The sequence below is a fragment of the Trichoderma ghanense genome (genome assembly GCF_004382785.1).
Source record: "Trichoderma ghanense strain CCMA-1212 chromosome Unknown scaffold_8, whole genome shotgun sequence".
NCBI classification, from domain to species: domain Eukaryota; kingdom Fungi; phylum Ascomycota; class Sordariomycetes; order Hypocreales; family Hypocreaceae; genus Trichoderma; species Trichoderma ghanense.
This window is the reverse complement of record NW_027395671.1, coordinates 113238-125503: the sequence shown is the minus strand read 5'-3', so window position 1 is coordinate 125503 and position 12266 is coordinate 113238. Positions and strand designations below refer to the sequence as shown.

General features: G+C 55.6%; 5 protein-coding genes across 5 annotated transcripts; 4 read left to right on the top strand and 1 right to left on the bottom strand.

Moving 5' to 3' along the window:
- Window positions 1-383: 383 nt before the first annotated feature.
- Window positions 384-2069, top strand: CCMA1212_006666 (uncharacterized protein; the record flags this gene model as incomplete). The annotated part of the gene is made up of 5 exons (XM_073703873.1): window positions 384-918; window positions 998-1167; window positions 1249-1545; window positions 1665-1805; window positions 1911-2069. The coding sequence occupies 5 exons, from the start codon at window positions 384-386 to the stop codon at window positions 2067-2069; spliced, it is 1302 nt and encodes a 433-aa protein (XP_073557357.1).
- A 1177-nt stretch (window positions 2070-3246) lies between these two features.
- CCMA1212_006665 (D-3-phosphoglycerate dehydrogenase) lies at window positions 3247-4953 on the top strand (the record flags this gene model as incomplete). Its single annotated transcript, XM_073703872.1, has 1 exon — window positions 3247-4953. One exon carries the CDS (start codon window positions 3247-3249, stop codon window positions 4951-4953), a length of 1707 nt encoding a protein of 568 aa, XP_073557360.1.
- A 911-nt stretch (window positions 4954-5864) lies between these two features.
- On the top strand, window positions 5865-7748 carry CCMA1212_006664 (Protein MAM3; the record flags this gene model as incomplete). The annotated part of the gene is made up of 4 exons (XM_073703871.1): window positions 5865-6079; window positions 6138-6364; window positions 6435-7104; window positions 7169-7748. The coding sequence occupies 4 exons, from the start codon at window positions 5865-5867 to the stop codon at window positions 7746-7748; spliced, it is 1692 nt and encodes a 563-aa protein (XP_073557359.1).
- A 471-nt stretch (window positions 7749-8219) lies between these two features.
- CCMA1212_006663 (Carboxy-cis,cis-muconate cyclase) lies at window positions 8220-9521 on the bottom strand (the record flags this gene model as incomplete). The annotated part of the gene is made up of 3 exons (XM_073703870.1): window positions 8220-9085; window positions 9183-9291; window positions 9375-9521. The coding sequence occupies 3 exons, from the start codon at window positions 9519-9521 to the stop codon at window positions 8220-8222; spliced, it is 1122 nt and encodes a 373-aa protein (XP_073557354.1).
- A 1412-nt stretch (window positions 9522-10933) lies between these two features.
- On the top strand, window positions 10934-12080 carry CCMA1212_006662 (Catechol 1,2-dioxygenase; the record flags this gene model as incomplete). The annotated part of the gene is made up of 3 exons (XM_073703869.1): window positions 10934-11229; window positions 11346-11781; window positions 11877-12080. 3 exons carry the CDS (start codon window positions 10934-10936, stop codon window positions 12078-12080), a joined length of 936 nt encoding a protein of 311 aa, XP_073557353.1.
- Between the last annotated feature and the right edge of the window lie 186 nt (window positions 12081-12266).

The following is a 12266-nucleotide window of genomic DNA, read 5'->3' as shown; positions in this document are numbered from 1 at the left end:
TCCATTTTCGGCCACTTGGGTGATGTCCTTGGTGGTGGGACGATTCTTTGATGGTTAATCAACGAGGATATAGCCAGCATTGATGCATTTGAAGACATATTGGGGGAGTGCCTCCACCGTTAGTGTTCATCGTTGTTGAATGTTCCCATCATGCAGGTTGCATTTATCTACAAGAAGCATCACGTGATAGCGCGGCACCTCGTTCACATCAAAGACGCGCTTCTCGCGACGTTGCATGACGCCATAGATCCAACAACTCAGCAAAGGGCGTTGGACCATCAAGACATACAATTTTGTCGTTTCAATCTTCTCATTCATTGCTTTCTGTTCATCTTGGCCATTGATACTTTAAAGGCATATCTGAAAATCTGGAATATTCCGTCATGCCCGTCTCCAAACGATCTGCTCTCCAAGAGGAGACAGCCAGCACGCGCCGGCGCTCCGGCCGCTTATCTAGCACGCAAGTGAAGAGCAGCTACTTTGAAGGCTCCAGTGACGAAACCGAAGAACGGACGTCAAAACCGTCTGGACGTAGAAAAGGTGCAGATCAGTCCAAGAAACGAGCCAGATACGCGGAAAGCGAACCCGACCAAGAGCAGTACAAGGACGAGTCCGAGGAAGAATCGGCGCCCGTACAGCCGAAGAAGAGATCGCGGGGACGACCTCCGAAGAAGGCAAAGGAGGAGGAATCTGATGAGGAGGATCAGTACGATGATGCTCCCGACGATGAAGATGACAAGGATGATGATGATGATGATGATGATGATGATGAAGACGGCCCTAGAAAAGTTGAAATCATTCCCTTGGAAAAGCTACGAGACACAGGAGGCGTCTCATACGAAGATCACAAGATACACAAGAACACGATGCTGTTCTTACGTGACTTGAAGGCAAACAACAAGCGGCCGTGGCTCAAATGTATGTCTAACTCATCCCCTTTCGAAATACTCCAACGTTCATCAGCACCCTTCAAACTAACACAGCACATGATACCCAGCACACGATGGAGAATACAGAAGAGCCCTCAAAGACTGGCAGTCCTTTGTCGAAACAACAACCCAAACCCTCATCGAAGTCGACGACACCATCCCCGAGCTACCCGCCAAGGACGTCATCTTCCGCATCCACCGCGACATTCGCTTCAGCAAAGACCCAACGCCATATAAGGTACTCCCCCATTTCTCATCATCCTCACTCCCCACAACAAGCCATTCCATTTCGACTAACGGTTGATGCGCGTTCTCGCAGCCTCACTTCTCCGCCGCCTGGTCCCGCACAGGCCGCAAGGGCCCCTACGCAGTCTACTACATCCACTGCGAGCCAAAGAAGAGCTTCATCGGCGGCGGCCTCTGGCACCCCGAGGCCGCGCACCTCGCCAAGCTCCGCCAGAGCATCGACGAGCGGCCCCGGCGGTGGCGGAGGGCCATGGCCGATCCGCTGTTTAGGAAGACTTTTTTTCCGGCGCTGGAGAAGAAGGGGGTGGAGGATGTGGTCAAGGCGTTTGCGGGGAGGAATCAGGAGAATGCGTTGAAGAAGAAGCCGATGGTATGTTCCGAGTCTTTACTACCCCTTTGCTGGCCTGCATATCCTGCGAATTGAGCTTCGTAACCTGTTTCTGCTCGTCTTGGGAATTGGCTGGCTGATTGTTCGGATGAATGCATCAGGGCTACGAAGTCACGCACCGCGACATCGAACTCCTCAAACTCCGCAACTTCACCGTCGTGACCCATCTCAACGACGACGTCCTCTGCAGCGACAACGCACAGACGAAACTCAAGGACATTCTAAGCGGCCTATCCGGATTCGTACGTCTTTCTCTTCATCCCCCCTGCCCCCCGCCCATTTGTTATCATATCGAGTCACTGTTTCGAACTACGCTCTTGTAACCTGTGCTGAGTGCGACGCAACAGGTCTTTTTTCTTAACAGCATTGTCATGCCTGATCCGAATCTCGACGACGATGAGAGCGATGATGACGATGGCCAAGAGGGCGAGGAGGGCGAGGAGGAGCATGGTGGTGAAGAGTCGGAAGACGATGAGGAGGCGCAAGACGACGAGGAGAATGAGTAGGGATGCTGGCGAGGCTGTGACTTGGATAATTCGTGGTGCAAAACATGCATCATAGTTATCATACCTTTTCATGTATGCAAGGATGGCGGTGTGTTTATATACGGAAGAGGCCATGGGATCAAGCAAGTGCATCAAAATCCGACCGGCTTACGCGTTCCGAGCAAGCAATTTGCCTCATCCCACGTCATGTCCTCCCCAAGGCAGCAAGTCCAAAACACCCCGAACGTGTGATACCAGAAGCGTCATCAGACATGTGAAAGAAAGGTTACACATCTCCGAAAGGAGCGACATCTGACGACAAAAGGCTCGCCAAGCAAGAAAGAGTCGGACGATGGGCCACCTATATACTAGTGAGGTACCTAGGTAAGCTCATTGCTACAGTACAAGTAAATGTCGCCGACAACGACCGGTAAAACGGGGCCGTATCAACCCACCGTTCAAGGGGGCACGTCCAATGGACAGGGCAAAATCATGGGAGTGTTTATTTAGTCGCCCCCTCCTCCCCCGCTTCCCCAAGATCGATCGCTTGGGGCTATCCGCATCTCCGCTTGATCTGAGAGTTCAACTTCTCAGAGCGAGACAGAGAGGGTTGTTGTGCTTTTATTAGCCGCCAGTGTATAGCAGCTGGAGGTGTTGTCTAACCCCATCCACGAGCCCAAGCTGGCTTTCCGTGGGGGATACCCAAAGATAAGGCAGTACTAAATTGCATGACATAACGAAGCCCGTGATGCTTGTTTGTCGATTCGCCGGCTGCAAGTCGACCTTGCATCTCTGTTCCTGAATGGCTGATCCAGCACACGCGAGGTCTGACCCGTGTCCAAGCCACAGCCACGCCAAAAGCCCGCAGGCAAAGATTGGAGAAGCGATCCAATTCTGTTAGTGGTGTAAATGACTGTGTGCGTGGCGGCGTTCAAACCGCAAACACGAGATGGCCACCGACCGTCGACAACGGCTTACTGAGGGGTTGCACTGTGGCCAAACGTCATATAAGATGCGGTTGGCTTGCCTCTTCCTCCCTCCTGGTGCAAGGAGCTGTTGGAGCTCAATTGTACGATCGCTTACACTTACGGAGCTGGTACTCTCTCTCTCTCTCATATATATGCGCTGCTACTTGATAGTTGAAGTCGTCAATTTCCAGATATACTTGCTTTCTGCATCACAAGAATAGACAGAGACAATGACCCCAACGGCAACAAGCAATGGGGCCGCCAGAGGGCCTGATGATGGCCGACCTCGTATCCTCATCCCGGAAAAGGTGTCGCCGGACGGCCTGGCAATGCTGGAGCCTCACTTTGACGTCGACGTCAAGCTAGGCCTGACCCCCGATGAACTCATTTCTCGGATCACGGGGTACCATGGCCTGATTGTCCGGTCCGAGACCAAGGTCACTGAAGAGGTCCTTGCTGCCGGCAAGAAACTGCGGGTGGTAGCAAGGGCAGGCGTGGGTGTTGACAACATCAATGTACCGGCGGCAACCTCGCGAGGCATCATTGTCGTCAATTCGCCCTCGGGCAACATTCTCGCTGCAGCGGAGCACACCATCGCCTTACTTCTGGCCACTGCTAGAAACATTGGCAGGGCGGATGGAAGTTTGAAGCAAGGTGGCTGGGAACGCAGCAAGCTTGTCGGTATCGAGGTGGGACGAAAGGTCCTCGGCATCGTTGGGCTGGGAAAGGTGGGCTTGAACGTGGCACGGATGGCCAAAGGCCTCGGCATGCAAGTCAAGGCTGTCGACCCGTATGCCAATCCAGACATGGCACGCCAGGCGGGCGTTGACCTGGCATCCAGCTTGGAGGACATCCTTCCAGTCGTCGACTTTCTCACCATCCACACGCCGTTGCTCGCAACAACGCTTGATCTCGTTGGCGAAGACGAGTTCAGGTCGATGAAAAGGACGGCCCGAGTGCTCAACGTCGCAAGAGGAGGAGTATACAACGAAGCAGCGTTGCTTAGAGCTCTTGATGAAGGATGGATTGCCGGAGCTGGCATCGACGTCTTCACTTCAGAGCCCCCAACAGCAGACTCGGCAGCTAGTCAGATAGCCAAACATCCCAAAGTGGTGGCCACGCCTCACTTGGGAGCCTCCACCGTTGAGGCGCAGGAAAACGTATCAATCGACGTGTGCACGCAAGTGCTCGAGATCCTGCGAGGCGGCCTTCCCACCAGCGCCGTCAACGCTCCCATCATTCTGCCCGAGGAGTACCGCAAGCTCCAACCGTTTGTGCAGCTGGTTGAGAAGATGGGCCGTCTCTACATGCAGCACTTTGTCCGGTCCAAAGGAGGCCTCGTTGGCGGACGCACCTTTGAACTGGTCTATCACGGCGACTTGGCCGGCATGCCAAACACGAAGCCGCTATATGCAGCATTGGTCAAGGGGCTGGTCGCCTCGTTCAGCGAGACTCACGTCAACATTGTCAACGCGACATTGATTGCCAAGGAGAAGGGCATCAGGATCAGCGAGACGCACTCCCACCAGCCAGGAGAGCAGACGTATGCAAATCTAGTGACGCTCCGAGCGCATGCAGAGGACGGCAGCGGCCAGCAGACGATTGAAGGATACGCATCAGGCAAGCGGCTGTACATCTCCAAGCTGGACCGCTTCAGCGCCACATTCAGCCCCGAGGGCACCATGATTATCCTGCACAACTATGACGAGCCGGGCAAGATTGGAGGCGTCGGCATGGTGCTGGGCTCCCACGGGATCAACATCCGGTTCATGCAGGTGGCCAGCCTGGACCCAGAGCTGAAGGAGGCCGAAGCAGACGCTGTGAAGGGGAACGAGGCTCTGATGATTCTGGGGATTGACCGGCCGGTGGATGAGAAGGTGATGGAGGGACTGCGCAAGTCTGAGGGCGTGCTGGACGTGGTGCTGGTGCAGCTGTAGGAAGGCGGAAGAGAGAGAGAAAGTGTCTCAGTCGAGGACGGTTGAAAGATGGAGATCAGTCACAAGGCACGATAGCTCTTATCGATTACATGTATGCTGTCGCCTAGACTCTATACATGGACTGGCAGTGGCTTCAGCTCCAGCTTGGCGTTGCAATCGTCTCCTGAACGGGCTCATTGAGCGATGATTTCGAGACTCTGCAGAATACGATCGGCTCTTCTTACATGCAAACGCTCAGTAGATGGTTCATCCGTCAAGTGAAGCTGATGTGTCGTCCACTGACAGGCCGTCAACCGTCTGATCCGGGCCTGCTGCCGTGCTGCCGAGCGTGGGGCCGCTTTTTGGCGCGGGCAGGAACCAGGCCTGGCGTCATAGCGCACGTCCCGCTGGAATTCCACCGAGGCCGCTAAACCTCCAGCGGCCCACAGGGCTCGGGCACCCCATGCTTGAGGGCCCTAGCGGAGGTCTAGCTTCCCTGCCAGGCCTGAGCTCCGAGCCGAGGAGCAGCACTTCAGGTTTCCTGGTTCCCTTTCGTGCTTTGTCATTGACGTCGACGTTGAACCTGTGAACATAGCCTCAATCCTCGACCTGGATCGCTGCAGCATCTTGAGCTTGCGCAGGGCTTGAACTCCCGAGGCGTCGACCGCCAAATTTGCGCTTCTTCTGTTGCTTCGACTTCTCTCTCTGTCCGCCATTCACCCTCAATTCCCTCCTCACCCTCGACGACGTCAACTCGCGTCGCCAGCGAAGTCCGGCGCCACGACAATCAGCCTGCGGCCGTCAGCAGCCAAATCGACTGCGGGTCTTGATTCACTCGACGATCCGACGTGCCAGTTCCATCCCCCGGCATTGGCAGACAGACGACGGCTTCGATCGCTCCATCATCGACAGTTCCAACACACAGTCCTGCCATGCCGAGCAGAGGCGCAAGCGCAGGACTCGCCAGCTTCCGCCCGGCCGTCCTGGGCCTGGGGCGAGTGCTGGGCCTCTGCTTGACGGCGGTCTCTGCGGCGCCCGTGTCGCAGGCGCCCGAGCATCATGACACAGACACGCCCGTGTGGGTGCTGGCCGTGTCGTCGATGACGCTGGTCCTGCTGGGCGGTGCCTTTGCCGGCCTGACCATCGCGTGCGTATACAACTTAGTTTTGGGGCAATCGCGAGGCGTCCAACTGACACTGCTCCAGACTGATGGGCCAAGACTCCATCTACCTCCAGGTCCTTTCGGGCGATGCCACCGAGCCGCAACACAAGAACGCGAAACGAGTCCTGAAGCTGCTCAACCGAGGAAAGCATTGGGTGCTCGTGACCCTGCTGCTCGCCAACGTCATTGTCAACGAATCGCTTCCCGTTGTTCTGGACCGCTTCCTGGGCGGCGGTGTTGCCGCCGTCGTCGGTAGTACGATTCTTATCGGTGAGTGGTCCTGGAGTGTTTGCTTGCTTTCCGTTGCCTCGTGTTCCGACACACTAACCTCGGTCACAAGTCATCTTTGGCGAAATCGTGCCTCAGTCAGTATGTGTGCGATATGGCCTCCCCATTGGCGGGTACATGTCCACGCCCGTCTTGATTCTCATGTATCTCCTGGGCCCAGTGGCCTGGCCGACTGCGAAGCTCCTTGACTGGATCCTTGGAGAGGATCACGGCACGGTATACAAGAAGAGCGGCCTCAAGACGCTCGTGACGCTGCACAAGTCGCTCGGCGAAGTGTCGGAGCGACTGAACCAGGATGAGGTCACCATCATCACCGCCGTCTTAGATCTCAAGGACAAGCCCGTGTCGGAAGTCATGACGCCCATGGACGATGTCTTTACCCTGGCCGAGGACCACATCTTGGATGAGGAGACCATGGACACCATTCTTTCCTCCGGATACTCGAGGATTCCCGTCTACCGCTCAGGCAACCCGACTGATTTCATCGGCATGCTCCTCGTCAAGACGCTCATTACGTACGATCCCGAAGACCGCATTCCCGTCCGAGATGTGCAGCTGGGAGCTGTTGTAGAAACGCGGCCCGAGACAAGCTGCTTGGACATTATCAACTTCTTCCAGGAGGGCAAATCTCACATGGTATTGGTCTCCGAGTGTCCCGGCGCGGACCACGGTGCTCTCGGCGTCGTCACGCTGGAAGATGTGATTGAAGAGCTCATCGGAGAGTGAGTAGCCCCTGACCAAGCACTTGCGGCTCGATTCTCGGTTACTAATGCAAGACAATCACAGGGAGATTGTTGACGAATCGGATGTCTACGTCGACGTGCACAAGGCCATCCGGCGCCTGACCCCAGCTCCCCGAGTTCATCGCAGGCACAGTGACGCGCCGGGTCCAGGTGTGGCGGTTAGGAAGGCGCCAGACCACAATGGCAGCCATCAAAAGCCTACGGACGGTCCGGAAGTCGAGGTCGGCTCCTTGAAGAGCGACTCGGGTCACTTTGAGCGCCCTCCCAAGACGGCCGTGTTCATGAAGCGCCAACACTCCGCGGACGGCCGCACCGGGAAGAACGCGGTGCCCGTGAAAGCGTCGCTCGACGAGATGCGGCAGCAATTGCGACTCGGGCCTGCAAACAGGGCGGCGAAGCCGTTGGCCAGCACACGAGGAAGCATGTTCAAGATCAAGCAGGGCCTGGGGACGGTGGTGACGACAACTACATCAACAACAACTACAACACCAGACCCTAAACCGGTCAATGGCAATGGCAATGGCAATGGCAATGGCAATGGAAGCTCGGAGGGTGCAGACAGGCACGGCGAACAAAACGAGACCACGCCATTGCTGGGAAAGGGTCAGAATGGCACGAGTTAGAGGCGAAGTTTTGAAAAAAAAAAAAAAAAAAAAAAAAAAAAGGGAGAGTTGAGAGAAGAAAGGCCCGATGCAATGCAACCGAGACGCTGCCCGGCATCTAAAAGCGGAACCCCCGACCAGCCGGACCTTGAAAAAAAAAAAAAAAAAAAAAAAAAACGGCTTCAAAGTGTGCGCGAGATCAGGGGGACATGAGGGAGAAGTAGCTGTTGACGGAGCATTGACCAAGGTCCGGATCATACCGAAAAGAGAAAAGGAAAAGGACAAAACTACAAGGAGCCTTGGTCACAAAATTGTTGTGATTGCTTCCTACCTGACTCATGTTTTATCAGCGTTTTGAGGGGCTCAGAAGAATATCCATCTACCGCTACCTATTGTCTGTCAATATTATGTTACCATTTTCAAAGCTCGAAAGTTGTTCTTCTGGGGTCCATCTATTCCAAGTCCTTTTCTTCTTTCCCTTGTCCGCGCTTGCTAATCATACCAGATGGCGTTCATGCCGAACCCCGGCTCCGGAACACGCACCCTCGCAACCCGGGCCAGGAACTCGTCCTGCCACCGGTAAATCTCCAGCCACCCCTCCTGATCATCCGTAATGGCAATCCACTCGTCGGACCAGTCGCACGGCGCAACGGCATTGCTATGGCCACCGCTGGTAGGGGTAGGATTGAGGCAGATCTGGCGCTCGATGGCGCCGCACTCGGAGAGCTTAAACGCGGCGACGTAGCCCGTGAGGTCGAAGCTGTTTGCGCGCGACGAAGCGAAGAGGTAGCGGCCGGAGTGGGAGAGGGCGCAGACGTCGGCGCGGTACTGGGTCCAGCGGTTGGGGATGCCGGGCGGGATGAGGGGGTAGTGGCGGTGGGTGAAGACGGGCATGTGGGACGTCGGGTCGATGAGGTATTCGCAGAGGCGGTTGCCCTTTTCCATGAGGGCGTAGAGGTAGTTTCCCGAGGGGTGGATGGCGACCCAGCGGGGGTGGTCGCGGGGATCGGGGCAGTTGACGGAGCCGACGAGTTCGAGTTCCGGAGGAGAGGAGGACGAGGACGAGGAGGAGGACGAGGAAGTTTTCTTCTTGTGGACCCAGAGCTTGTTGGCGGAGAGGTCGGCGGAGTAGAGGTACGTCTCCGTGGGATCAAAGACCATGCCGTGGATGCCGCTGTCGGGCTGGTACTCGTAGTTTTGGACGTTGGAGGCGAGGGCGCCGGAGGAAGAATCGACGGTGAAGACGGAGCCGTGGCCGGCGTGGGTGTAGAAGGGGTTGCAGTAGACTGCGTAGGGGGGTTGACGGGCGGGGAGGAGGAAGATTGCGCGGGTGTTTGTTGAGGGGGATGCTGCGAGGGCTGTGTTTGCAGGTGTTTTTGTGTCAGATGAGGGCGACTTTGACATGTGCGAGTTGTGAGAGAGAGAGAGAGAGATTGGGGAAGAGACAAGACGTACGGTGGTGAAGCATGGGGTGGGAGACTTGGTGGACGATGTCGGTGGGCGAGTTTACTTTGAAGCTGGACCACTTCTTCATGGCGGCGCCGTAGATGGTTTTCTTGTCATGCTGTGACACCAATTCCAACTCAGCAAAGATTGTCCCGGAATGAAAGTCAGGAAAAGTGGGAGTTTGGGGGTTAGTCTTTATACATCAAAGGCCATCCATGAAATGGGCTCATCGTGAGGAATCTCGGTGCGAGCGACGAGCTTCAGCGTGAGCGCCTCGTCGTCGAATGCGAAAGTGAAGATTGCGCCTGGAGGCGTCCACGTGCCGACCATGAGGTGATGGACCGGCATCTTTGCTCTGCTTTCTCCTTTATGATGTTGTCTTGATATGAGAGGAGGCGGTTGACAAGACTGCAGCGTTTGGTGGTGGTAATGGGTAAGGAGAAGAGCAGGGCGATTGGATGAGTGCCGTTACAAAGGCATCAACACCGATTGAAGATGAAGAAAGTGGTAGTGTTTTTTTGCATGTGCGCAAATGACGTTGGTGAAGTGGAATAGCAAGGCCGTCATTCGTCAGAAGGTGCCTGGATATTCGTTTAACCCCCCCTGCATCGAGTTTTGCGCCTCCCGCGATGTTCATCCCGAAGCTAATGCCTGGTGCCTCACAAAAACCCCCCTACTTTGGGAATCCAGCAGGACGGAGTAGCGCCGCTGTATCTGGGAATGATGATGCCATATCAGGCCAAGATTCCGCAGCTAACGCTCAAAGCACATACGTACCCAGCTTCCGATNAAAAAAAAAAAAAAAAAAGGCCATCGTCGGTTTTGCCGCTGATTCGATCCGGAAAACCGTTGATACAAAGAATCGCGGGGGCCAACGAGAAAAGAAGAAATGAGGGACTGTGGGGAAATGGACGCTGAGGAGTGGGGGGGGGACAAATGAGGGGCTTTTGCCGCCGGTTTGTAGGTTCGGTAATTCTTGGGGGCTGATTGGGGATGGGATTCGGCTTTGGGGTTGGTGGGATAGAGGGCGGGCGGGTAGTTAAGAGGGAGAGGCCGGAATGGGGGGGGTCCGGGGAGTTAATGGGCTTTTTGTTGCTATTTGGGATCATGATTCTTGCGAGAGAAGATGGAATGGGATTCATGTTGGATCATCAGTTGTAAAGACAAGAATTACAAGGTGAATGGAGAATTGTTGTGGTTCAAGGCAACCACATGTCGTGGCAGATAGATGTTGTCCAACATCAAATCCGACATACATCCAACGCAATGCAACTCCGGCGCGGCTCCTCCGGCGTCCCCCCATTGCACGAGTCCCGACATCAGCTCCCGGACCCCGTTTCCGTGCTTTTGTCTTATTTGATTCCCAGTAGCAAATCGTGCGTTTGTCAACCTGCGCTCCACCAACCACGAGGTCCATTCCCGTCGAGGGGGTGGCGCTGGGTTGAAGCTGGCTGGCGGAAGCGAGGCAAGCGAGGGAAGAGACGGATTGTCTTTATCCGTATCTGTGTGTCGTGTTGCATTCAATGGATGTTTTGGTGGGCATGTGAAGGTGTAGTAGTATGTAAATATATATATATATCTCGACAATGCCGTCGATCTGCGTCCTCTGTCGTTTCGTTAATGATCACACCTTTGCTTCCGTATAGCCACTTGGTACCTTGGTCGTGAAGCTTCCTCTTATACCCAACCCAACTGCACATCACATATACCTACTCCCTTGACCTCCTACCGTCTCATCTCTACTTCATACACGAAACACCATGGCCTCCAACGGCGTCAACGGCACAAATGGCACAACCGCCACCAACGGCCCAAGCAGCCGCTTCGACCCGACTTTCACGCAGCGCGTCATCGACACCATGGGCCCCAACATGACGCCGCGCAACCGCCAGGTCATGAGCGCCCTGGTGCGGCACCTGCACGACTTTGCGCGCGAGGTCGAGCTGACGCCCGACGAGTGGATGGCGGGCGTGCACTTTATCAACTCGGTCGGCCAGATCTCGACCAAGACGCGCAACGAGGCGCACCGGGTGTCTGACGTGCTGGGCTTGGAGAGGTATGTTGCCCCTTGTGACATGCTTCAACTACTTATTCTCCTTGACCCAACTTCAACCCCCCCCTCTCATATACCCTGCTCCTGCTCTTCGAATCTAGCCATCTAACACATCCCAGCCTCGTCGACGAAATCGCCAACAAAATCGTGGCCGAGGGCGACATCGACCCGACCTCGTCGTCCATCCTCGGCCCCTTCTGGTCCCCCAACGCCCCCTTCCGCGACAACGGCTCGTCCATCATCCAGGACCCCAACCCGGCCGGCCGCGTCGCCCTCATGCACGGCACCATCACCGACCTGCTCACCGGCAAGCCCATCCCCGGCGCCGTCTTCGACATCTGGCAGGCCAGCGCCAACGGCAAGTACGATTTCCAGGACCCGGAGAACCAGTCGCCCAACAACCTGCGCGGCAAGTTCCGCGCCGACGACAACGGCAAGTACTGGTTCTACTGCTACCATCCTACGGCGTACTCGCTGCCTACCGACGGGCCGGCGTTTCAGCTGCTGTCGTTGATGGACAGGCATCCGATGCGGCCTGCGCACATTCACATCATGGTGAGTTGAACCTAGGGACGAAAAGTCGATGGCGGGGGACACCTGGGGCAAATCTAGACACGACGAGTGGAAAGAGGCTAACGTGAGCTTCACAGGTCACGCACCCCGACTACAAGGGCTGCACCACGCAGCTGTACCCCAAGGACGACCCCTGGCTGGCCACCGACACCGTCTTTGCCGTCAAGAACGACCTCATTGTCGATTTCAAGCCGCGCGAGGGCGACGACAAGGCCGAGCTGGATCTCGAGTACAATGTCATCCTCGCGCCCAAGGACTACAAGGGCAAGCAGTTTTCATGAAGCACCGGCGATTGGTGGTTTTTGTTGGCTCTATGATTTGACGTTACTAGGGGAGTTATCGTGAGATTGCACTGTATTGTATTATGGAGGCCTTGGTATTTCGATTGGGAGGGACTGTCGGTGTTGACCTGCAAAAGGTTCATAGAATGCAATCAACGTCTTTTTTTTTTTTTTTTTTTTTTTTTT